Source organism: Lates calcarifer, linkage group LG15 (assembly GCF_001640805.2).
Source record: "Lates calcarifer isolate ASB-BC8 linkage group LG15, TLL_Latcal_v3, whole genome shotgun sequence".
NCBI classification, from domain to species: domain Eukaryota; kingdom Metazoa; phylum Chordata; class Actinopteri; family Centropomidae; genus Lates; species Lates calcarifer.
Window position 1 is genome coordinate 3,559,841 of NC_066847.1, and position 24,951 is coordinate 3,584,791.

At 40.4% G+C, this 24,951-nt stretch overlaps 1 protein-coding gene across 2 annotated transcripts in view; it reads left to right on the forward strand.

The window, feature by feature from the left end:
* crppa (CDP-L-ribitol pyrophosphorylase A) overlaps positions 1–21,303 on the forward strand; it is a 46,968-nt gene extending 25,665 nt beyond the window's left edge. The window contains exons 10-16 of one of the 2 annotated variants that reach the window (XR_001960901.2): positions 15,800–15,961; positions 16,712–16,836; positions 18,302–18,352; positions 18,618–18,692; positions 19,363–19,655; positions 19,748–19,947; positions 21,115–21,303. Coding sequence is in view for 1 of the 2 variants with exons in the window: in XM_018676126.2 (XP_018531642.1) it covers positions 15,800–15,904 (105 nt within the window). In the remaining variant the exon portion in view is untranslated. Of the gene's footprint in view, positions 1–15,799; positions 16,686–16,711; positions 16,837–18,301; positions 18,353–18,617; positions 18,693–19,362; positions 19,656–19,747; positions 19,948–21,114 lie in introns of those variants that run through there. The other variant, XM_018676126.2, reaches the window with a different exon arrangement.
* The last annotated feature ends 3,648 nt before the right edge of the window (positions 21,304–24,951 follow it).

Below are 24,951 nucleotides of genomic sequence, written 5' to 3' on the forward strand. Positions count from 1 at the left end.
CAGAGTACCAGTACACAGCTCAGATATCTCTGCCATGAAACTCATGTTTTATATTGCCCAGAGAATGGTGTTATTTTCAGTTTGGTCACATGAAGGCTGACATGTTGTGTTTTCACCATGACAAAACAGTCTGGATTACATTTTCTCTTTCTTGCAAAGAAAGGTCAAGTTTCCCTGTTTGAAAGTCTCAAAATATCTTTGGAAAGGAAGCCAGTGCAGCTGTCCATAGTGTAATACATACATACATAGTTTCCCCCTGTGACATTTGACAACGACAAACGTTCACTCGGTTCATATTAAAAAGGTACTATTACAACATATTCTCTATTTGTTGAGAAATTATTGATAAAAAAAAATGTTTATCCATCTCAGTGCAAGTTTGAGACTGTGTACAGATTCTGTTCTTTCCTTTACTTATGTTTGTGGCTTTGTGTGTTTATTTGTGTACCAGCTTCTGCAGCACATGATAAAATAATGCAGCAGCTCAGAGGTCCACATCATCTTGGTGAGATCTTAAAATTCAGTCTTCTGGTTTCTGGCTTTTAGAGAGAGTTTATCATGTTGTCAAACATCGACCAAACTGACTGCACTCACCACAGCCACACAGATAAAATCTTGTATGCTGTTCCAATTTAAGCTAAATTAAGAGTAGAGTTATTTTTCTTGGTGCATTTTTGTGAAAATAGTTTGTATGATCTAATAGCTGAGGTCGTTTTCATTGGCGAATGCCATGACTGCTGAAACAAAGCACGATAGCCAAGCCAAGCCATAATCTGTGAACATTTGAACTGTGACTACTGTTACTGTTTTTACAAATTACTGGATGTGCTCTCTCGTCACCACCACCGAGGTACTTTTGAGGAAGAGGCAAAACTCCCAACTGCTCAAGTGGAGCAGCTCTAGAAGTAGCTCTGGAGGCAGGGAGAAACATCTAGCCTTACAAGTTTAAAAAAATACACAGACCGACTTGTCTAAAGCTCAGTAATTGATGCAACATAACTTTTTTTGAAGAAGCTGAAACCATAATGATGCATGTCCGAGGTGGATATACTCAACCATGGCGTTGGCTGCTTATTTTGTTCATGATATGATTATATCATATTAAAAACACCATATGGACATGAAGAAAAAGCTTCGATCTACGTTGTGCACACCCATACATTTTGTTGAACTGTGTGAACAGACAACTGTTTCCTGCATTTGCACTGAATTTTTCCACTGAATCTAAATTGGAAAAGCAGAATAGCTGGGAACATAATTTATAGGACACTGTTTGAATTAATTACAATTGTGTGTGCTGTACATTCTGAGATTAGGTGTAAAAGCTGATTTGATATAATCACTACTTGGAATACTAATTCTTGAAATTAGAAGACAATTTGGTATTGGTAAAAAAAATCAATAAGTTAGTTGTGAAAATATCAAGCAACCATTCTGGATAAATATTATGAAAGATGTGTTCAGTTTTAACCTGGCATCAGTGAGGCTTTGTGCCTTTTGAAAGCTAAGAATAATATTTGTGCAGTCAGAGAGGCTTTCTTTTATGGATTTAACTGCAAAGTTCAGAGTACCATTAACCATGACATGCTGCCAGTGCTTGAATATTATATTGAGAGCTGCATGTCACTAGAAATGTTTTGAATCAGTTAGCGTTTTACAAAAACAAACCTCCAATACTCTAACCCAGCACTGTTCCCTTGCCTCACAAACTAGATGAAAATTCAAGGTTTAATTGAAGTAAGCTGCAGATTTGACATTTTATGATAATTTATGATGCCTGAAATTTCCTATTGATTGTAAAATGAAGCGTGACATCAATCTTCCAATCTTTTAAATCCAAAACATTGTTAAAGATAATCTGCCATAAACTCTGAGGGCCTTTTGTTCCTCCCTAAATGATTTCATCCTCTGCTCTGACACGACTGGTTGTTGTCAACTGCACACTAGTGGGAAGGACAACTGGGGAGAACATTTAAGTGTCCCTTGCCTCTTATTATGTATCACTCTGAGGAATTATTGGACGCACCCACCAGTTTGGAAAGGAACGGCCATTTGGCTAATTGAATTTTAACCTTTGACGGTTAAAATGCATGAGCACATGGAATTGTGTTTGTCCCAGAGAGCTTGGGAAAATGATCCACCTCATTGACCTTTAGTGATGTCTTTCTGGATAAAAAGTGGGTTTTCTCTAATGAGGCCTGACTATGGTTTCACATTATTCACAGTAACACCCAGCCGATGAGGTACAATGCATCCAGCAGCATGTTGCCATGCGTGGCACTTTGCTGCATCAAGAGGAGAGAGTGAAATGGAGTCATGGACAGTGAACAGCAGTCTTTCTGAAGGGACACATGATCAAAGCACTTCTTTAGAGTCTTTTTCCGTTTGTGTTGCTGCCTCTCTGAAGATGCCCACAAGCCAAACATCAGGTGCAATAATGTGTGAAAACCTCAAACTGATCTAAAGATGTTGACTGAGAATATTCAGACACCGGATCCTCATAAACTGACACGATGTTGTGAAAACGGTGACGGTATACGCTATCAGTGTCTGCTGTGGCGATAGGAAGTGTCATTGGATCCCTCCTTGCACAGGGTCCTGGCGACTTGTCATCCGCTGAAAGGGGAGTTGTCACAGTGATATATGGGTGTTGTAATCCCTGCAGTGAGAGCCCTGATGTTTACCCAACCCCATATTTCCTCCTCCTCAAAGAGCCCGGACCGGGAATCCTAAACCTGAGAAGAGATTAGCCGGCCGGGAAGAAAAGAGAGGGAGAGAAAGGAGAAGAGGGAGGGGATGGAGGAAGAAAAGGAGAGGACTCTATAGGTGTATTCTCCTCTGCCTGTTCAGATCTGGGTCTGAAAGGCAGACAGGTGAAACTATACACGACCCAGTGAAGCTCTTGCTGTGACACCCGTGGAGTTGTACCCTCACCGGGGTCAAGGGAGATCAGGGATGACAGCAGCCTCTGTGGCTTCAACTCACTCCTGACTTTTCTCAGGCTAAATCTAACAGTCGTCCTCTGCTGGGGAGGCACAGCATTGAATGAAAGGAAACAAGGTTGGTAGTGCAGTGAAGTTGTACAAAAAGCTGTGGCAAATAAGTTTATCTTCTCTACTAGCCACGAACCATGAGGGGTCATGAGATGGTTAATGGGATAGGACAGAGAAAGATTAACTGAAATGAAATAATCGGAGAGGTTTTGGTGGGGGGGGAACACCCCATAGTGTAACTGCTCTCAACTCACAGACATATGCAACCCGTGATTAGGAGTTACAAGTAGACACAGATTCTTTTTAAGCCAAGAAGTTTGGGAAAAAGTGATTTAAAGAATATGATTACAGCTGCGTCTAGCGATTATTTTTATTATTATTATGTTTAAACTGCCAATAACTTCATGGTGACACCAGAGGAAAAGTCAAGGGATTGGGGTCATTAGGCTTCATCGTTTCATCATTTGATAATTGGATTTGAGATATTCAGTGTAGACCAAAGTGAGTCCATCGAGTGACTGATTTTGCCATCCCTAGAGACTTTAAAGTGAGCCAAATTTAATGAAGTCATTAACAGTCAGGTTTCACTGCAAAGTTCCATAACTAAAACTTGGTCCATTAGTTCTTGCTTTCAAAAGGAATTACACACTCCTGGAGAATTTTCTAATAAGGCGCCAAGGACAAATGATTTCTCCAGAGGTCTTTGTCCACACTTATTCTCACACTACATCTGTCAGGCGACATACGCAGCTTATCCTGTTTAGGTCCCACAGGGCAGACAGGTGAAACCCAACACAAGCAACTGAAGCTCTTGCTGTGACATCTATGTATTTGCACCCTGGCGGGGTCAAGGGAGATCAGGGATGGCTGCTGTCTCTGCTGCCTCAGCACACTCCCGGTCTTTCTCTGAGCAAATCCAACAATTGTCCTCAGATGAATAAGAGACTGGTGTTATATTTTCTGTGATGAAAGGGTATTGGAAGCTTTAATGTACCCTGAGAGTTTATTGTCATTCCAGTTTCTACAAATGAGAAGTTATCTCCATTAGAAGTCAGATGAGATAGTTACTGCATTAGCCTCTTCTAGTCAAGGTAGACTGACAGCTGAGGAGCAATTTTAAGTTAGGAGTGACAAACACTAACTTAAAGCTACAATATGCAAGTTCTGGAAATCAAGCTAGCACCCAGACTTTCATCTACATCCTTATTGTGTTTGCCTATCCCAGCTGATGCTGGACTTGGGAGTCAGCCATAGTCAAATCTTCCAGCAGCTAATACTAGCTTGAAACCTTGGTGTGAGAGGACTTGTAAACCAGGAGTATGTGTTCATGTGTTAATTGCCATTAGATTCCAACCCTGACTTCAGCTTTCTCTAATTGGTTTGAAGGACAAGGCTTGCTCAAATTCTTTGGAACGGAAAACTTCTCCATTGCTGCAATGCTGTTCAATGAGTCTGGGTCACTTGAGCCTTTGATAGCACCTGTCCACATTAAGATATGCCATGTTATTTCAAAAACGAAAAATATTAGACTAAAAAACATATTTTAGCTCCAACTAAAGGAACATCAGATAAAATAATCAAAACATTACAGAAAGCACCACAGATAAGTGATGATGTGGCATTTCATAAGGCTGTTTTGGTTACCTAAACAATGTTTCTGGGAGGACTGACAGATTTGGCGAGTCCTCTTGTTGATCTACTTAGCATCATACTAAATATCCAATATCCACCCTGCCCCTTCACACTGTTTTTCCCCTGCTGTTTGCCTAAGTACTCGTCTTTGTTCTGACGATTATGTCTTTAAACTTTATCTAAGATCCCTCTGGAGACGTGGATGAGAGCACTTGGCTCCCTCTGTGGAATCCTGACATCTCCATACAGACAGAAGCCCGAGGATCACTCCCCTCCTTAGTGATGTATTTGTAGAGTGTTAGGGTCAGAGCCTTGGGAGAGACTCGCACTGCCGCAACATGTGCAGGATATCAAGCCTGATCTTCCATGCAGAGAGCGCTCCAGATGTGTGTCGGCATGTGTGAAACTTGACCGCTGGAGTTTGGCTCAAGGAATTAGACATACCAAAGCGGTGTTTACTCAGCTTTGATTTCTTAGATTAAAAAGACCAGCAAGCACACTGTTTGGGCTGATGTGACTTGACTCAGACTCTTGCAGACAATTGGGAAATGACATTCCAGGAGAGAATTAGTGTTACAAACAGACGGTATGTTCTTATGGAGGATTAATGCAAGCCAGCTCTTCACAATTAGTTTGTAAACATTCAATCAAACAGAGTAAGGTCAAAACACACGTGTATGTTTGTTTTACCACTTGGTTTTGAGCTGTTTCTGACCACCCACAGTAGTCCTGGTTTGAGTTTCCTCTCGGCTTTTCAGTCAGGTTGTAGGAAATTATGCTCTCATTTAATAGGCCTCATCAACGATTGTTTTTGTGGTACTCACTTTTCTGCTCTGCTAGTGCTTTTATTTGCAGAGACCTCTCAGTACACATGCTTGTCTGGTTGGGTGTGGTGGAAAATAGCTGTAGAATAACACGCAGTGAATTCAGACCAGGGAAAATACCACCTGATGCCCCAAAATGCTGGTAAAAATTTATCTGCTTTTCCAGTCACTCTGGCTTACTAGAAAGCAGTCAGAGGGTATTTACCTCTGCCGAAGCCGTACAATCTAAATTTGAAATTTTAAAAGCAGAAAATGTTTCAAAAATTTTAATCTTCATATGAATCCAGACCTTCTAAAAATATGATCCACTGCTTGGCCAATGCTAGTCATGATTTTTGGAAGATACCTAAAATCTTTACAGGGATATTAGGGCTTTGAACAAAGATGTCTTGTGCAAAATTTCAAATGATTAAGTCATGGCCACCTGAATTGGTCTTGTTGCTGTTGCTCCACCTATGAGCAAAATTACATTTTGTCAGATTTGATTTGTGCATGTGCCTTAGTGCCAGATTTCATGTACTGACACCAGCCCAGCAACATTAGACAGCAATATACCAATCACTACGCCAGTACTTACATTACTGGAGTTCATATCCTGGTAAGTTTTTGTTTGCCTTGTGTCATTGTGGAGATGTAGATGTGTGCAACGAAAAAGGAGAAGATAACTGAATCCCAGCTTCCTTCTTTTTCTTCACTATCAACAAACTCCACTGGCCAGAGGCTTCTAAGGGAAATCACAAGCAACCAGCTACAGTTCTTGGGGACACCATGTGGTATTTCTGTAGCTGCAGTAACCATGATGCATGGCTACATTTTTGAGAGGCAAATGTGTATAGTGTATACAGTATGCCTTAACTTCAGAGCTCAAACACACAACTACTGTAACTACAGCCATAACTCCTTAACGCAAAACCAGCGTTAAATCAGCTTTTTTTTCATTCGGTCAAGACCTAACTTTCCACCAAATTTCGGAAAACTAAACAGCACTTAAAGCACAACTTTAGTGGAGGTAATGACCAACCAAGTTTTTTTGGAGGTCTTCCCCAGCAGTGAAAGTGAAAATAGCTGAGTTTTGGGATTTGGGCCCCAGTGCTAAAATCAAATTTCCTGCTCTGTTGGAAACCCCAATTGGAGGTATATAAAGTTATAAATAACCAGATTTCAAGGTAGGATTCAAGAGCTGAAATCTGGTCTTGTATTTAATGTCCTAGAGTGTTCTCATGAAGAGTCATGTGAAAATGATTTTCCTTACCGGTTTCTTGTAGCGGCCCCTTCTTGTTCTCACACTACATCTGTCAGGCCACACGGCCCGCTTTATCCTCCTGATGTTTAGTCTGCGGTACACCGATATTTTGACAGCAGTACAAAAACACTGTGTTGTACCTATGTTTGTATGTTTGGCTTACAGCCTACAGTGATTACAATCTCATGCTTGTATTAAGGATGGAAGTGAGAGTGCTGAGCCTTAGCTGCTGAAACCAGCTGAAAACCCAGGTTGTAATAAATGCCTTGTTTTGTGAAATATTCCTGCACCTGCAACTGACCTCAGATGGCCTGGGATATGGACTGTATTTGGCTTTCCTGGTTTTCTGTAAATGATACAGTGTGATAAGTAAATGAGGCATCCATGGAGGGTGTGTGTGCTTGTGGGCCTCTCTCACCACATGTGGGATTTGGTATGTCCCAGTTCATAAATCCCACCCATGCTTTCATGCTTTCATACCTCCTCAACTAAGGATCCATTGTTCTGCTCACTGTTTTGAGGCATGTCTTTCGATGAGTTGAATTCAAACAAAGTCGTCTCTCACTATTGCTTGTTAAAAAAGTTCCTACTGAGGGGATCCACTGGAAATACAGACCCCCTCAGTGTCCCATTCTTAGCAGGGTTTGCCTTCTCTGAAGAGGGTACACAGAAAGAGACATCGTACATTAGACGTGACTTACAAACTGCTGTGTTTGCCCAATGGACGCCCCTAGACAGGATATTTTGGAAACCTGTGTTGAAAGAGCTTTACCAGTGTACCATGAAAGGGCTGTGTGGCAGCAATTGTTCTCTCAGTGGGCTCTGAAAAGCAGTTATCAATACAAAAGTTTGCCCTTTCTATGGCTGGAAAGTCTGAGAGAACTCACAGCCGCACAAAAGTAGGGTGGGATAGAGACTTATTCATTTTCCTACATTACAGTCCTTTTCAGATGAAGTGAGGCAGAGTGGGAACGACACGGGTATCTAAAATACAGACATTCAGGCAGCGACACTAAATACCTCTGCGAAATTCAATAAAACACATTCCCTGGAGTCACTTCGTCTGTAAGAAGTACGAAATAATGCTTATGTCCTTGTCATCTCTGTCAGCTTCAGCTCTCAGTCTCTCAGCTCAGATCCAAGCAAACTTTTATATTTATGGCTGAACTTCTGGTGTAAGCATGATGTATACTCTGCAGGTTGTTTAGACCCAAAGCTGAGCAGTAAATATTAAAACTGGATGGATCTAAGTGTGTTTCTCTTCTCTGTGGACTTCAGTGTACCTAAAGCTCTTGAGTAAAGTTTGGCGGGATTATTGGTCATTGATCATTGATTCATCATCTGCCCCTTTGTCTTATACTGTTCTTCAGTCAGCACCCAGCTCACTGTCATAGGTGGAAAGTACATACTGTACATACATACATACTGAAGCACTGTAATATACTCTGCACTTCTTTTCTTCCTTCCTTCTGGCCTTATATCCTTTCCTAGTTCCCTCTTCATCTCCAAATTAACTGAGAGGGAAAAAGAAGGAAAGAAGGAAGATAAAGTTTTCATTTAGAAGCAAAACTAAACCCTAGCTACTTGTTCACAATTATTACTTTTAAGAGGTACTAAGAAAGCAACTAGGTACAGAACTTAATTATGTACAAAATTGAGGAGTCTTCTTGAGGATCTGTTTTCCATTCCTCCCACATTGCCACATGATGTCTTCTCCTTTTCTCATCTATCTTGAACTGATCTGAAAGCATGAAAATCCCCCAAAACAGAAACATTAACTTGAACTTTCTTCAGTTAGTACTTTTTTGTGATATTTGAGGATATTTTGCTGCTGATACTTGTTCTCTTCTGCTTTTCTAATTCCTTCTCTAAGTCATCATAAACTCTGTAGAGTCCAGAGATAGTGAAGATACCAGATCTGTTAGGATAAATGGTGAAATGTGTACAAAACGCAAAGAATGTTTTAGTTTTAGCAGAGTATTTTCCTCTTGTCATGGATTTGAGTATTTCTTGTCAATCAGTATATGGTATGAGGCAAATGATAATGAAGGACAATAATTGTGTTCATTTATACAATTACTTCATGGAATTAACTGTACCATCTTTCCCTCTGTCTACACCAAACATTTACATTTATACTTCTCTTTAAGTGAGGGAAAATTGTGGAGGAATTTGCCAGATGCAAAATAAATGAATTACGTAATAAAATTTTTAAAAATGAATCTGTAAATTATTTTTTCCTGTAATTAGCATGCTGATGTATTAAAATGAATATAACTAGAGTTAAAGCCATTCGTCAATTACAGTAATCCATCAATTAATTCGATTTAACTGCTGCTATTTTTCAGCAAAATGTAACTATTTATTGGTTTTCTCAGTCTTCTGTGACTCACATTTTGGGGTTTTTGATTGTTGATCAAACAAAATAAGATAATCTTAATCTAAAAATATCTAAACTCATGCTGTGCAGCCAAATGTTATTCAAACCCACAGATTTTTATTATATTTTTAGTGGAGAACCCAGTATTTCCAAAGATACCAAACATGTCAGACTGAATTTTTTGGGGAATAAGTATAAAATGATGCACGAGACATCTAGAACATTTCCAGCCACATAAATATGGAGTCTTAGGTTTGAATATTTCATTCGGTATAAACATTGTATAACTTCAATAAAGACTTGGAACAAGCTGATACAGAATATATATGATACTGTCAGTATGGAAAAGCTGGCCTTTCTAACTTTAAAGCTACTTAAGGGGAAATAAAAGAGGGACACCTGATGTTAAAGGATTGAAAATGCAGGACTTGTACTTGTAATTATGTATGTTCCCACTGTGTGTATTGCTACTTTTCCTGAAAAGATTATAATCATTCTGCCGCCATTGTTCATTATATCAGATAGGTCTCTACAGGGCCTTAGTGGTGTAAAATTTGGGGCGCTAATCAGACTTTTGGACTGAGTAATTGGACCTGTTACCCCCTTCTCTCTTCTCAGTTTAGCCCCTAGCTACTGCCTGTCTTCAATGATCCACGGAGGGGAGGGAGGGCAGCAGGACCACAATACCCACTCAGGGACAAGCTGTCAGAAGCCCTGAAACACAATCCTCTCTCAGACCAAAGCACTGGGTGTTTTTTAGCAGTATTGTATCACAGGGATTCAACATGCAGGTCATTTGAGGAAAGTTTTTCTGAGAAATTACTTCATCTATTTAAGAGCCGAAGTTAGAGTAATGCTCGGTGAAGTTCACGTTAGGTGGTGGTTTAAGCTTTAAAGACTCATTGTGGGGATTGCAGTCTGGATCTCAGTGGTAGTAATGATACTGCCCTCAAGTGGATTCTACAGCTATTAGGTCTGTAGCACCCTCACATCACGAGGAAAAATACAGAGATGGTAAAATGATGAAAAGAGGCGATAAAAACTTTCTAAATGTTCTTGGCCTCTTCAGTTATGGTAGCTGGTGTGACTCTAACAACTCTTTCCAGCTCTCTTGGCTCGGGCTCAATGCCAAGCTTTTCCATAGGCTGTTTTTCAATTAGGACCTGGTGCTCTTGGCATTTCATGAAGGGAACAGAAGTGGAAGCCCTCAGCAGCAGCAGCAGCAGCAGCAGCAGTCCTCAGGGCTGGGGATCTCAGGAGAATGACAGAGGTGTGCAAATTGTCACTGTTAAAGGTCCTAATTGCCTGAAACCTTTAAGCTTCAAAGCAGGCCCTTCTTGTGTGGCAGGAGTGCTGCTGCGCACTCCTCTCAGATGGAAAGGTTGATTGCATCCGTGGCATTTAAGAGTTTGAGGATTGCTCATTGTGTGGTCTGCTGATGCTTCACCCCCTCTCCCCCCTGCTCCTCCCCCGTTCCCCCTCTGCTCTGCGTTTCAAAGACCTGTCACCTCATGGCTTGTCAAAATCCTCCCTTTAAACAGTAAGCAAAAATAGAAGCTAATGATTGAAGTTCCATTCCATAAACTTGTGGTTACAGTTTGGAATAACAAGGCAGTTGCATGTGTTTGTGCATTCATACACATGGGAATGATTGAGAACATTTTGCTTTTTAGTTACTGCCCAGTCATATGATTATATATTCTATTGTTTATGTATTAAAACAATGCTGTCACTTAAGTCTGTAATATGACTTGTCTCTTGGATGGAAATCCAGGTCCTTGCTGTAGTAACACCCATAAAGCCCCCAGAACTCTCTCCATCTATGACTCCTATCCATTGGTATTTTTCCCCTCGATACCAGTTCATACATTGTTTGCTGACAGTCTCTATTTTTAAATGTGAAATCTGTCAAGAGAAGCTATATAAATGCCATCTAGGCCACCAAGGGATTGGATGCGTCAGTAATCGATGTAGCAGAAGTTCTGCTGTCAGTGGAAAAAAAGTGTTGCGTTTCAAAATGTAAATGTGTCGCTCTCACGTTTAATATGGCATACATTACAAGTGATAGTCCTTCCACTAATGTGAATAAATGATGATATTTTTGGCAGGGAAATCCTTTAAGTAAGGATTTGTGGCAGTTAATCATTATGAAGTGGAAAGTGAGGTTCCCTCACGTCTAATAATAGTAAAGTGAAACTCGTAAAAAACCGGCCCTTTTAAAATAAAATATCCTCCTACTGACTGCACTTAGACTCTGGCACATTAAGAATTTTCTATCTTTGGAATATAGGAAGATTAATTTCACATTGTAAACAGGTGAGGAGCGCCTATTAGCTCAAATAGTTCTATCAATCAGACTAATTCGCTTGTGGTTTTCACCTAAAAGGCTCAGGTTGCTTCAAGTTTTATGTCATGTCTGTCCAAATGCCCCATTTCACTTCTGTTTGTCTCAGCACTGCCACAGTGAGAAATATTCAGCCTCAAGTGTTTGCTAACTGGTTTCTCCATCTCCACACTCCACTGGAAGAGACACTGGGACAGAGACCGTGGAAAACCCTCCTCAGTCAGCGCTGGAGGACATAGGCTCTGATGATGATGAAGATCTGGAGACATGCAAATCCCCTCTGGATCACATTCCACCTCTCTGTTCATCTGTGAGGGTGCATGCACGCGCCTAAACACAATGAAGTGTCTCCCTAGCTTGTGCATGTGTTGTGTCTTTTGTATGCGTGTGTCCCAACACATGTATTCCTTCTCATGAATGTTTGCGTGCCCATTACAATGAGCCAGTGAGCTGCTCATTAGCGAGCGGCCTTATTCATCCTGGATGACTCTCAGAGTGGAAAGAGGAGCCATGAGCTGAACGGAGCGCCACCTGTGCCAACGGCAGCGAAGCCCGGGTCAGGAGAGGTACCAATTCTGTCCTGTCAAGACCATGCACTCACTGGAATGAGATGTGGCTTAGCCTCGAGCGATGATCAATCAGGTTCCTCACACTAAATCATACAGATTTCAGCCTGAAAGCAGTTAGATATGCAAATGTCTCTGAAGCCTCAGAGTTTGTTGCTGTTGAGTAATTCTACCCTTTTGTCGTGCTTTTTTCTCAACCACATTTGAAGCCTGAGTGGCAGTTGTGACTACTTAAAGCTGTGCCACGAGTCAATGAAGAGCTCAAATCGTATTTGTGTTCCACTGTGCAAGCAACTACTTGATTTAATGACGCTGTTTTATGAAGCATGATTCATATTTCAAAGGCAGCATATCTGGAGTGGAAATAATTCAGTGCTAGGGCTTAGACAGGCTCAAAACTTTGATCCTCCTTGGTGAGCTTGATTTGCCTTTTGCTTTTTCTTATTTTCTTGTGTGCAAACTTGAATGTTTTTTGTTCTGCCTATAAGAAAACAGACCTCTATAATAGAATCATTAGCTGTGGCTTGATGGCTGTAGCTGTCTTCAATATGCCAGAGACACCCGCAATTCTCGTGACTTTCCCATGGTCCTCGGCAGTGTGCTTGGGTGGTAATCGGCCGATGATCGTGCTCATCACATTTATCATCCCCACGGCCTTTTAGCTCCTCCAAACACATGTAACATCTCAAATACTTTCCGTGTGAAGATGTAATTGCTTTTAGATAACAATCAGAGGAATGCTTTGATCTGATAAACAATGAAAAGATGTAATCAGATTTACCAGAACACTTTGATAACTCGCTCTGAGCTCCTGACTGATCACTGATGAACCTATTCCTGAAGATATGTGGACAGCATTGTGTTATCAGCTGCATTCTGATGACTGATTACAGATGTACTGGCCCACCTCTGCATTGCCTCGTAGAAGTGATTAAGCCACGGAACAATGACTTTGGTACATAGTAAAGAAAAACAGGAAAGCCTCACTTTTTTTCTTTTAATCCATTTCCTTTGATTCTTCAAAGGTTTTACGAATTGAAAAAATAAAAACATTAGAAAAGATTGTAGATGCTGACGCTGAATTCCTCTGGATCACATTCAAAGCTGTCATATTTAGATTTTTTTCAATCCCCAGTGTTGCTTTAATCAATGAGAGGCTGGAGTCACTGATCTGTACTCCAGTGCCTTGGTTCCCCTTCAGTCGGTCGGTGTGGAAAATCCATGTCATCTGACTCCCCCCTCCACTGGTTCTGATTAGGGAGGAGTGCTCCGGGAGTTCTGGATCCCAGGTCTCTCACTCCCATTAACCACGCTTGGGCCCGATTCCACGCTCGTCGCTCTCACACCTCGTCATATTCCCGTCCAATCCCTGCTCAAACCTGGGCTGTTAGAAGCTGGTCGGTGGAATTAGGCTGTGTGATCGAGAAAGGACAACACTGAAAGGGAGATTATTTTTCTCCTGTTGATCCTGCTCTCGGCTCCAAATGTGTTAAACTACTGACACATAGTTGAGAAGCAAAATGCCTTTGGGAGCCAGATCTGAAGTTCACAAATCATAGATATTTTGTCATTTGAGTGCGATATATTTTTAATATATTTTTATTTTCTTCTCTGTGGATGTTAGAACATTAAAAGCTTTAAGAAAAGCCTTCTTAAGCCATCTTAAATGTTTTTATTCCACTCTAAGAAAACCCGCCTTTTGAGAGCTGGCTGATAATAATGGTTGAGGACCCAAAAGAGAAAGTGTCAGATTGGTTGGTGTTTTTCTGGTGAAATAATACAAATGAGATCCAATCCTGTTTTAAAAGGATAATTACTGTTTATTACAACTTGGATCTAATTTTCATAGCTTTGGCACTTGTCTTTGTCTGTTTTGATAACATTGTACTTGCCAAAGTCAGAGTAATAGGCATTTTTGACAGCAAACATTTTGACATCTCACAGCAGGAAACAAGTTGAACTAATAATATTACTAAAGGCTGCATTCCAGTTAGGTGGTGCAGTTCACTGTCAAGACTTACTGGAACACCCGAATGGAACGCAGCCATCATTAATGTCATTAGTTGCACCTGTGCCTTTCCTTCTATAACAAGTCAAAATGAATACAGTGAAAAGGGTCTGTTGCTGGGATCTGACAGCATGGGACAGGACAAGCTGCCAGGTTGGAAAACATGTCACCAAATTGTCTTTTATAAACATTCATGACCGTTTACAGAGTTCCTGCATCATCTTTGACCCACAGTACTGCTATTTTGAGAGCTTGCCCTTTTGTTTTACTTACCTCACTAATTTCACTTTTGCCATGGTGATATCTCTATTTTTTGGCCATAACTCATAAATTTAAGTACTAGTTATGGCATAATTTAATACAAACGTACAAAGATAACAGATGAAGTTATGAAGTATGTCTAAAAGGTCAAAGGACAACTTCAATGTGATATAATATTGTTCAGCAAAAACATATTGTTCTGCTGACTTTTTGCCAAGTAGTTTCAGGTTTCAAGAATTTTTTTTTTAATGTTCTTTTTTATATGTTGTTACATGCTGCAACATCAAAAGCCATCTTAAACTCCACAATCATTATAAAGTCCAGGTAGCACACGAAGCATAAATCTATGTGAGGAATAAGCTGGTGGTTAAAACAAAGTAAAGCTCCTTGAACTGCAGTGCCTTTGAAAGATGGAAAACAGGTCATTCTCAGGCTTCATCAAGAAACTAAATCAAAGTGGGGAGTCACTGCAGCCTGAGGAATGGAGTCAGGGGAGTGAAAACCATTAAATGTGCATTGTGCAGGCGGTTTGTGGAGAAAAAAGAAGAAAGAGATACAGAAGAGAGGAATCACGAAAGCAAAACAACCACAATAGTGGAGTTTGCCTTTAAAAAAACACACACACACTTAGCAAATAAGAGAATGTATGGCCTCCTTTTGTCTCAATGTGCGGTTTAGCGTAGATCTGTCCAATATCATGCACCATATATCTCAAAGCAGACCTTATTGGTTTGCAAGCTTCAGAAGTCTTGACATTAACACAAATTTGTGAAAAAGTTAAAGTGCCTTCATTCTGCGGCATTTTTCTTTCCCCTCCTTTGGAAAATTGCTTCCGTCTGTTGATTGAACAAGCCGTAAAAAAACATGGGAGTCACGAAAAATCCTCCACCAGAATTTGTGATTCTTGCAGTCAAATTATATGCGGTGAATTCAGATTGCCATTCAAATCGTGCTGTGTTTATTTGACCTTACAGCTGACACTGCAGGTGTCAGGACATGAGAACATGAAAGGATCTAGGGAATTTTTCTCTTGTCAGGAAACATCCTTGCGGGAAGTTCAGCATCCAGGACAATTTTATGAGTGTCACTCATCATTTTTAAAGAAAGTGGCAGCTAATGCTAAATTTGAAACATCACAGACTTCCCTTTTAAGCTTTTGTCAGTGATGTTTGTGCAGCTTAGAGTAAAGCCAAACCATTGATGTTGTGACTCCTTCTCTCACAGGTCTGTTACTTACTTTTGCCATTACTACAAGTGGAACAACATGGGTATGGTTTAGCTTTGTGTCCTGCTGGTTTGAACTGGCTGCTAACGCTAACTGGATGCTGCTGGCAGTACCATAAACTGAAGCGGTTGCACAAACATTCAGATGACTCAAACAGAGTCGTGACTAGTGAGAGAGCATAAACGTGAACAAATGTGAACCTCTGTGGGGATGTCTTAGTTTGTTACTGCAGGATCTTACTATGAACTGACATAATAAGCGAGGCGGCATGTTGCTATCGTGTCTGTCTGTAATTGACCCCCCCCCCCCTTCCTCTCTCTCAGGACACCGAGCGCTGGGAGAGGTCAGTGTTGAGGGTCGCAGAAATCACTTCAGCCCTCATCCGGGAGAGGAGCCCCGCCCTGGTGGGACAGCTTCTGCAGGCATGAGCAGCACCAACAGAAAATCCCCTCAACTTGACTCATGAATGCTGCAGGAATGAGACGGTTAGGTTTTTTTCTACTCTACATCCATCTCATTGTCAACTACAGCAAGGATAAAGGGATACTCCCATGATTACATCTTGCACTTCCATGAAGTTTAGGGACTTTTGAGAGACAGACTTAAAAATAGAATGATCAAAATTGAAGCAGCAGAGGCACAGATATCCTCACTTTTAGTGATGCTGCATAATGCTACTCATGAGCTGCTTTCATTAAACTTTCCCCATCTAGTGATCAATAAACACATAAGCAACATAAGAAGTGCAACACTACTTGTTGTCAGTCATCAATAGTTTTCCACACGAGGATCTGCGTAGTACTGATGATCACAGGATGACCGCTTTTTGCAAAAACCTTGTTGGCTTCATGCTCACTTGGTTCATTTGAAATCAGTTGGTGTGACCATGAACCAGGCCAGAGCGAAACGACAACAGTTTATATTCCTTGATACTGACAGCATCCATAGGGACTTAAATAAAGGTTTGGTGAGAACGAACAGAGGACAAAAAGCTGCCAAATGGTTTATCAGTGAAGTGAGGTACGATATACACAACGATAATAATTAATGATAACACTTAAAACTACTGTACTGTGTCATAACTACTGCTTTTACCATTGGAAAAAGCTGTTAATGACTGAAACGTTAATATGTAATAAGAGGGCGCTTTATATTTTTTGTATTTCATTTAAACTGCTTATTCAAAGAAATAAAGATGTGTTTTTCATATTCTACTGTGCCTGTGCTCTTTTCAGGGAATGTTCAGAAAGTATTCAGATCTTCCCATCGCCCCCCTAGAATCACAGATTAGACCCCAACAGCAGCGACAGATGCTCAGTATGTGGAGTGTCTCATATGCACCTCAGCTGCTTATAATGAGGTAATGTATATTCAGGTGTGCTGGAAGAAACCAATTGAATATCACGCTGAAGTTTGGATGCAGGTCTGGTTGTCTGTCTGTCTGTGAGCTCATGCATCACTGAAGCCCTTAATGAAGCGGCTCAGCACAGACAAGGCTCCTGTTTCCTGCAGTGAACCAGCTCTAATACCACCAGACTGCAGCAACTTAACCTTAGCAACTTAATGGCGGGAAGAGAGAGCGATGTGATGTTGTCTGCCAGGTTGATTTTACGTGTCACACTTTTACTCCAGAAGTGAGGCCCCAACTGTCACATTCATAGAGTCTTGGTCACTGGAGGTTATCAAGTTATCAAGTCAAACTGAAATAATGCAAGTAAAATACAACAAACATGTAGTGAATTGCAGTAATTGAATGAATGTATTTTTACATCTTCCATCTCTGGTGATGAAGCACAACAAAATGTTCATATATTAAAATGAAAATTTCAGGAAATATAAAAAACACATTTATGACTCTGTTCTTATATGTGAAAACCTCAGGATCATGTATTTGTCACAGGTGATAGGAAAAACAGCCTTGGACATCAAATAGTCTTTGAAAGTGTTGATACCGGAACATTCCTAAGATGGCAACAAAGGCCTCGTCGCTTTGTGTATACCTCTCACACTTCCAGGGCATCTCCAGTTTCCTGCATTTCTCCGTCCTCTGCAGCTCAGTGGAATTCCAGCTGTTGATAGAGAGGCGCCTCAGGCGAGAGAAGCTCCGTCTTTACATTCAGATTCCTGTAATGAACTCCTCACAACATATACTTATATTTCAGGGATTTTGCTGGAGATTGTAACCCACAGTGAAATGTGATGAGTGCTGCAAGCAACTGAAAGTGTTAAGTGTTTGCAGGAGGCTGCATTTGTCGTGTTTTTTATTCGCTCAGTTGGGTTTCTCCTCTGAATTTGCATCTGTATGTTTACTCCACCTTCTCCACCTTTATTCTCTCTTCAGTGGATCTCATTCCCTCTTTACTGTACCTCTGGGTGTGCCATGTTAAAGGATAAGACCAGTGTGTTCTACATTTTTTATTATTGTCATTGACTGTGACTTCAAGCCCCAAGCCCATTGCTTTCTACTTTAGATGTAGGTCATAAATTTATTTTCATTTATTTACAACAGGAAATAATGCATTTGTTGGGGACTGTTTTAAGCTGCAGACTGATACATGGTGTATGTGGAATAGAGTCAAAATAACCTACAGCTTTTTGCATACTGGTATTTTTTAGTTTTTAGTTTAGGTGCTGTTATTAATTGCTGGCATGTCAAAGTTGTCCATGTCTTAATGTAGCCATGTCGTATACTGATGAATTTCCACTATAACTGACATGTTGCATCGTCTCTACCCTCTTGGGACCCAGTGTTGTCTTGTCACCATGGAATTTCCTTGGTCAAGAAAAGCGGATGTTTCCTTTTTTTTCTCTCTTTTCTTTGACAGGCAGGAATACAGAATACAGAAACCATGTGCGGAAAGGTCAAAGTGATTCAGGTGAGGCAGTAAATTCAAGAAGTTTGCAGGTTATTTTGAAAGAATGGGAGTGACTGTGGGAAAGTTCACTGATAAACTCTGGGAAAGACAAGTCAGGTGTAGATGGAAGGATATTTTAAGTATTGTTACCTTTACTGGTTATTAGCTGTGAGACTGGTGATGAAGGCTTGAAGGTGTTCATGTCTTTGAGTATAGTGACATCTGGTGGACAGAGTGGGTAATAACTCTGGCGTAGTGTGATTGGTAGACATTCTTTCTCCACCAGGGGGCCATATTGGACTTGGTGTTCTGTTCACACGGGAAAAGGACTCCGCAACTGTACCTGCTGACTATTGTTTTGGTAAGTTTGATATCAAATCTATATTTAAAAAAATAAGCTTTTTAATGTGCTGCAACAGTAATTATTAATTTGTTGATGTGAGATGTGATCTAACTACAGTGATTATAGTGTTTGTAAAAGTAGCTTATTTAAGGCCACTTAAAGCTTAATATTGACACTATATAAATACTTGATTGGAGGGGAAGGGCTTTGAACAATAGGCTGGTCATGATTTGTCTATTCTCTTTATAAAAGTCTGTAAGTAAGTTTATTTTGAGTGTAAAATCATAGTGTCTTAACAAAAAAGACAAAGAGAGGGAACATAAATAGGTTTTCACTGGCCTCAATTGTGTTTGTCTCCCTGATCTGGTAATTTGGTGTCCTTTTATGATGAAGGTCATCCATGCTAAAGCTTTTGAAGATGTTTTCCCAAGTGGTTAGAGAAATCAAGTCTTGGATTTAAGTGTAGACAGGGAAAACAATGCCTGGCAAAAACCACAACATCCGCAATTACAGTCTGGATAGAGACCTCTGCTGCATGTCGTTCCCCATCTCCCTCACTCTGCCCTCATTTCCTGTCATCACTTTACTGTCAAATCTCTAACACAGGCATAAAAGACCACACATGCAATATTTTGGAGGAGTTTTACAATTTAGGAGAAAATAATCTGCCTCTTTTTAATTTCCTCAGCCTGTGATTAACCTCTAATGCTGCGGCTGGAGGTGCTGGCAGATGGTTCAGTTCTGTCTGAGTCCAGCTAGCTTAATGCTAACCAGAGCCATGAGCCTTGGCTGATACCTCAGACCAGGTCCTGTTTAGATAGCGCCACTTCTGGTACTGTGGAGAGGAAGACCAAAGCCAGATCCCACAGTTTGACCGTCTGTAGGTCTGCCAGGCGCAGACAGCACGTCGTCACCCTGACCAGCCGACCACAGCTCTGATTACGGCCTTGGTTTTATAATGGAGCCTGTACTCACGACTAGGTGTGTGTGTTTTTTTCATACAAGCACATTAACTCATAGGTTTTCTGTGTGTGAATGGATGTGACAACCCTAAATTTACTTCTGTGTCCCAGTTCATCCTGGCTAAAGGATTCCCAAATGTGGATCACAATAAAAGCGGCACATTCATGCCAGCAACGCCTAACACAGGGCACACGGAGAGAAACCACAAGAAAGCTCTTCTTCCTGGAAACTAGAAAACAAACACAGCGAGGGGGTCAAGAGAGCAGACTAAGAATATGAGGACTTTGGACGCGTCAGGAAGCTCCATGAGGTGGGATGCCAAGTACAATAATGCAGTCATGAATACAGGAGGGAAGGTGTTCAGGAATTTGACCTTGTGAAGTCACTACAAATCCACAATGTCTGGTATCTTGGAGTATAAAATTCACTATGTTGGACATCAGTAGGATTCAGCATCTGTTTGTGTTGCTGCAGTTAAAGCCATAACACAATAGCTGTCAGGGTTCAATATCCATGGATTCCCACCAATTCTAGCAATGCAAATGCAATATAAACATTTGCAGAGCATCCAACAAATGTCACATGACTTCAGAGGGCCACATCTGTGGACAATAGTGCCATCTGGTGGAGATTACTTCTGAATTTCATGGTGGATTTAAAACAAATACTCAACAGTCTAACCACCAAATGTAAGCAATTGTATGCAAGTTTGTTGTCTCACATAAAGCCACAATTACAGCAATAGAAAGAGCTATAAAATTCAGATTACACTTTCCCTAAAGATTCATCAAACTGCAGTAACAGATGGATGTTGAGACAATTGTTGTGAGATCACAGCGCAGATAAGCTGCAGTGTAAACATGTAGAGTGATGTCAGTGTGTAGTAAAATGAGTTCACACACAAAAAATCGGAGAAAGCTGCAATTTTGGTGGTCTGGAGGAGGTTTAGATACAGAGTCAGTCTGGGAAAATCCATCCAAGAGGAGGAAATTTAATAACACATATCCCTCTCACATACTTTTCTCATCCAACACCATGATGCTCTTGAAAAAAGCACCTAAATTGCTGGGGATTGCATCAGTGGAGGACTTGGTCTGTGATAGGTGGCTGATCTAATTCACAATCATATTAGGTTCTGTGCTGCCTTCAAGTGCTTCTGGATTGAGTTTAGAAAAATGTAAACACAGAGATTAAATTAGTTTTTGTGCAAATTAACTGTATATATGCAATTCCTATGCACTGTTTATGTCTATTATATCCCATTAAAAAACTGGGGGAAACATAAAAAAACATTGCACACTGAACAGCAAAATCAAATACAAATGTAAAGGTTTATTTATTTATTTGTGTAGCATGTTTTCTATTTTGACTATTGTCCTGCATTTTTTTTTTTTTTTTTTTTTTTTTTTTTTTTTTTTTTTTTTGGTTTATACTTTGATTTCTTGATTGTGTTAACTAACTCTCACATCTCCCTCAGACTGACCTCTTGAGTTGATGGCCTTGATTTGTAACACCTGCTCCAGTGGATGTAAATGCCTTCAGGTGAGTGCTGGACTTTTTTTTAGATCTTTATTAGTTGGAATGAATACATTGGTGTTATGAGTGTGAGGCTTTCCCTTTTTCAGGATCAGCTTATATCTGAAGTTGCTTTTGCTAAGTTTGCAGTTTGACATATTATTTGATTTTAGGGCTGGTTGGAATGATTTCCAAAACACTGATACCACTGACACTAATGCTGTTTTGAGTATGAACAGGGTTATCCTACCCACCACCCTACAGCCATTCTAGTTCTTTTTATATTGCACTGAAACTGTGATGCTGTTACCTCACATTTCAACACCTTTGGAGTGTATGCAATACTTTTTTCACACCCAGTATTTTTGATTTTGGTGATTTTAAGTAAAACTGGTTATGTGGTGAATAATTAGGACATTTACTGTGAAACAGAAAATCTGAATGTGGCTCATCTATCTTTATTAGTTGCAGATTGGCTTGATACTTTGATTTGATTAATAAAAATAAGAATCATGACAAGTCAAACAAAGAGAAATAGAGACATAACTTTACAAATTCTTTGCAGATTGCCAAACAACAGCAGTTTTTCAGAAATTCATTTAAAATTACATATTAAATTAATAATTGTTAACGTGGCTTCCATATGCACTCCTGGATTTTGTTTAAGTGTCCCTAAATCTAAATTTTCTCCAAGCTGAGTTTTAAAATGCTAACAACATTAAGCTGGGTGTAAATCTGGGGATTTTTAATGGCACTTTTGGTCACTATAAAGAAATATATAAAATACTACCTTTTTTGTGTGCTTTTACTGCATGATGTTAGTGTTCCCAACAGGACTTGAAGGCAACAAAAATGCTCTGAGTGTAAATCAGGTTTGCCCTGGAAAACAAATACACAAATGTTACTGGATAACCCCATGATTAAGAAAAGATGACAGAGATCAACACTGTGGTGGAACAGCTTTCATTCAGTCTTGCGTGTTGGTGTTCAATTACCATAAAACAGTAGAAACTGGCAGATTTCTCTCTATTGTATTTTTTTTTTTTTATGCTGCACCCCCCCACCCCAACTCCTACATATTTCCTCCATCCCCACAAGCTGACCGCTCCTAAGGGTGAAATGAATTCCACATTTCTCCCCCTCCGAGCTGTCACTGGTCCACACACAGCTGAGGCTCGCCTTATAAATGAGACTCAGCAGGACATGGGATCTCTCGCTGACAGCTATGTCTGAAACAACCTGCTGGAAATGGAGATTCGGTTAGAGTCAGTGTGAAGCTTCATCTGACGCTCCCCATGGTGTGTAAATGTGGACAGGCCCCGGGGCCCATGGTGGTGCTGTGGTGAACCACAACTGTGTGGCAGGCAACCTGGTGTTGAGTGTCGATGTTGTGAAGATCTGCCACAGCTCGCTGCAGATGAAGGCAGGGTTTCATTCAGTAGCCTGAAATAAAGGTTTTTCTTTACCACAGAGGTAATGCCTGTGAGCAGCAGCAAGATTCAGATTCAGTATAGTAAGGAAAGATTAAAAGTGATCAAACGTGGTTGGAAGCTTTAGTATAATGAAGTGGAGGAAGTTGGTGAGAGCAGCAGGACTGAACCAAAACAGTGAATATACAGTAAAACCAAAACAATGAGCTGAAAGGGCTAAAAACCAACCCATTTTACATGACACATGGTCAATGTTAACATAAATGACAAATCAATAGAAAAGGTAATGGAGCCTTTCAGTAGAGTACCTGAATAATGTAATCCACTACAATATCTAACATCACAAGTTAAAATGTTTTTTGCTCTCTAATCTAATGGTCCCCAGTCATCTTTGCAGACTTCATCACTCAGCAGGACTGAGATCCAAACCTTGTCTACATTACCAGAGCCAAAGGGGTGGATTGGATGTAACAGAGTTTAGTAATAAAGGGAATTGGTCCAAATTAGGTCCAATAATTATCTACAATTATGGCAGTGGGAGGACGCAATCGCACATCAGCTCTGATTATTTGTGTTTGGAGGCGGCTGGGTGCTGTGGGTTAATGGGTGCTCCATCATAGGTGGAGAGGAGGAGGAATGACTCATCATCTGTGGATGTGAATGTGTGTCTGGTAAAATGGGACAGTATGAGGAGTTAAGTGCTCACATTGTGGTGTAGTGAAAAAAGAATGTGAAAAACTTTTATTTATACTGTATGAAATGAAACTGTGGAGAAATTAGAGAGGAGACATGAGAAAAGGAGGGAAGGAAGGGATGAAAAATGAACGGAAAATGAAGAAAAGAAGAAGGAGGGAAAGAGAGGAAAGGAAAGGATCATGAAAGCAGATGCAAGAAAGCAAAAAAAAGAGGGAAGCAAAGAAGGGAAGTCAAAAATGGAAGGGAAAATAAAGGAAACAAAAATGGAGGGAAGTTAGGAAGGAAGATGAGAGGAAGGAGTGCAATGGAAAGAAAAGACAAGAACAGATGGAAAGAAGTTAAAAAAGTAAAAAAAATGGAAAGAAAGAAGAAAGGAGGGAAAGAAGGAAAAATAGAAATAAAGAGGTAGAAGGCCACAAAAATCGGAAGGAAGGAAGAGAGCAGTGGAAAGAAAAAAAGAATGGAAAAAATGACCATAAAAACTGATGGAAGATGGCAAGAAAAAAAGAGAGGAAGGAAGAAAATAAGGAAGCAAAAATGGAAAACAAAGATAAGAATGAGGCAAGGAAAGCAGGAAGACAACATAAAACTGGAGAGAAAGACAGATAAAAAAAGACAAAAAAATAAATTTTAATGGGGCAAACAAGCAAGAAATGGAAAGAGAAAACAGAACGTGCACCCATCAGCTACTGAATGAGATTTAGTAAACAAGAAAAAAGACTGATGTCTTATCTTGAATTGAGAAATACTTCTTTTTACTTTGATGCCAATAAAGTTCATTGAATCGAGCTGAAACTGAGAGTTAGTTGGAAGCAGCTGTGGATTTGGCCGTTGGTTCTGCAAGCTCACCCCCCTCCTCGATAGGATCTCCATCATGCTGACAGCCATGTTGCAGCTCTGTTCGTGATTCAGACGATGAAATATCATCAGAGCTCAGCACAGCGTCTCCTCTCTGCATCCATCCTGGCTGCTTTTTTCTTGCTCCTCAGCTCCTCCGGCGCCATTCAATCAAGCCCACCTCCAGCGGGCGAGACAGGACATACATCCATTACAGCTCACACCCACACAAACAGTGATGGGCTTCAGCACAGACACGCAAATGTGAGCATACACTCCTCTGAGGATGTTACATACTGACCAGGCAGATCTTCAATCATTCTAAAGTAATGTACAACTTTAACATATTAATAAATATACCTATTCTCTGTAAGTGGTTGATAGTTATATCAGACAATTGTGATCCAATTTAAACCTGTAAGACCTAAACTTAAAATAAGATTATTCCTTCTCTTTCCAGTAGTTTGATGAAAAGGTGGATACTACTGCCAGATCCATGAGTGAAGTAGGGCCAGAAGCAAAGAGAAACAACAAGCCTCGCTGTGTCCTAAGTTCAAAGTTCTAAATCTCACAAATTAACATGTTGTATCTCATTTGTTCAGTATCTACTGAACAGAATTGACAGAAATGTAAAACAAGTTGAAGTATTACCCATAAGTCCTCTGAATTAAATGACAGAAGGCATCGTTTGTCCTTCCCCTTATAAGGACACATGGAAGCGCTTTCTGATTTGATGCCCCTATCAGCAGGACCACTTATCTGTAGTCGTCCGTAGAGACTCCCTGGAAGTTCTGTTGTGATGCACCTTCTTCAGTTTTGGAGACTGCAGCTCTTCC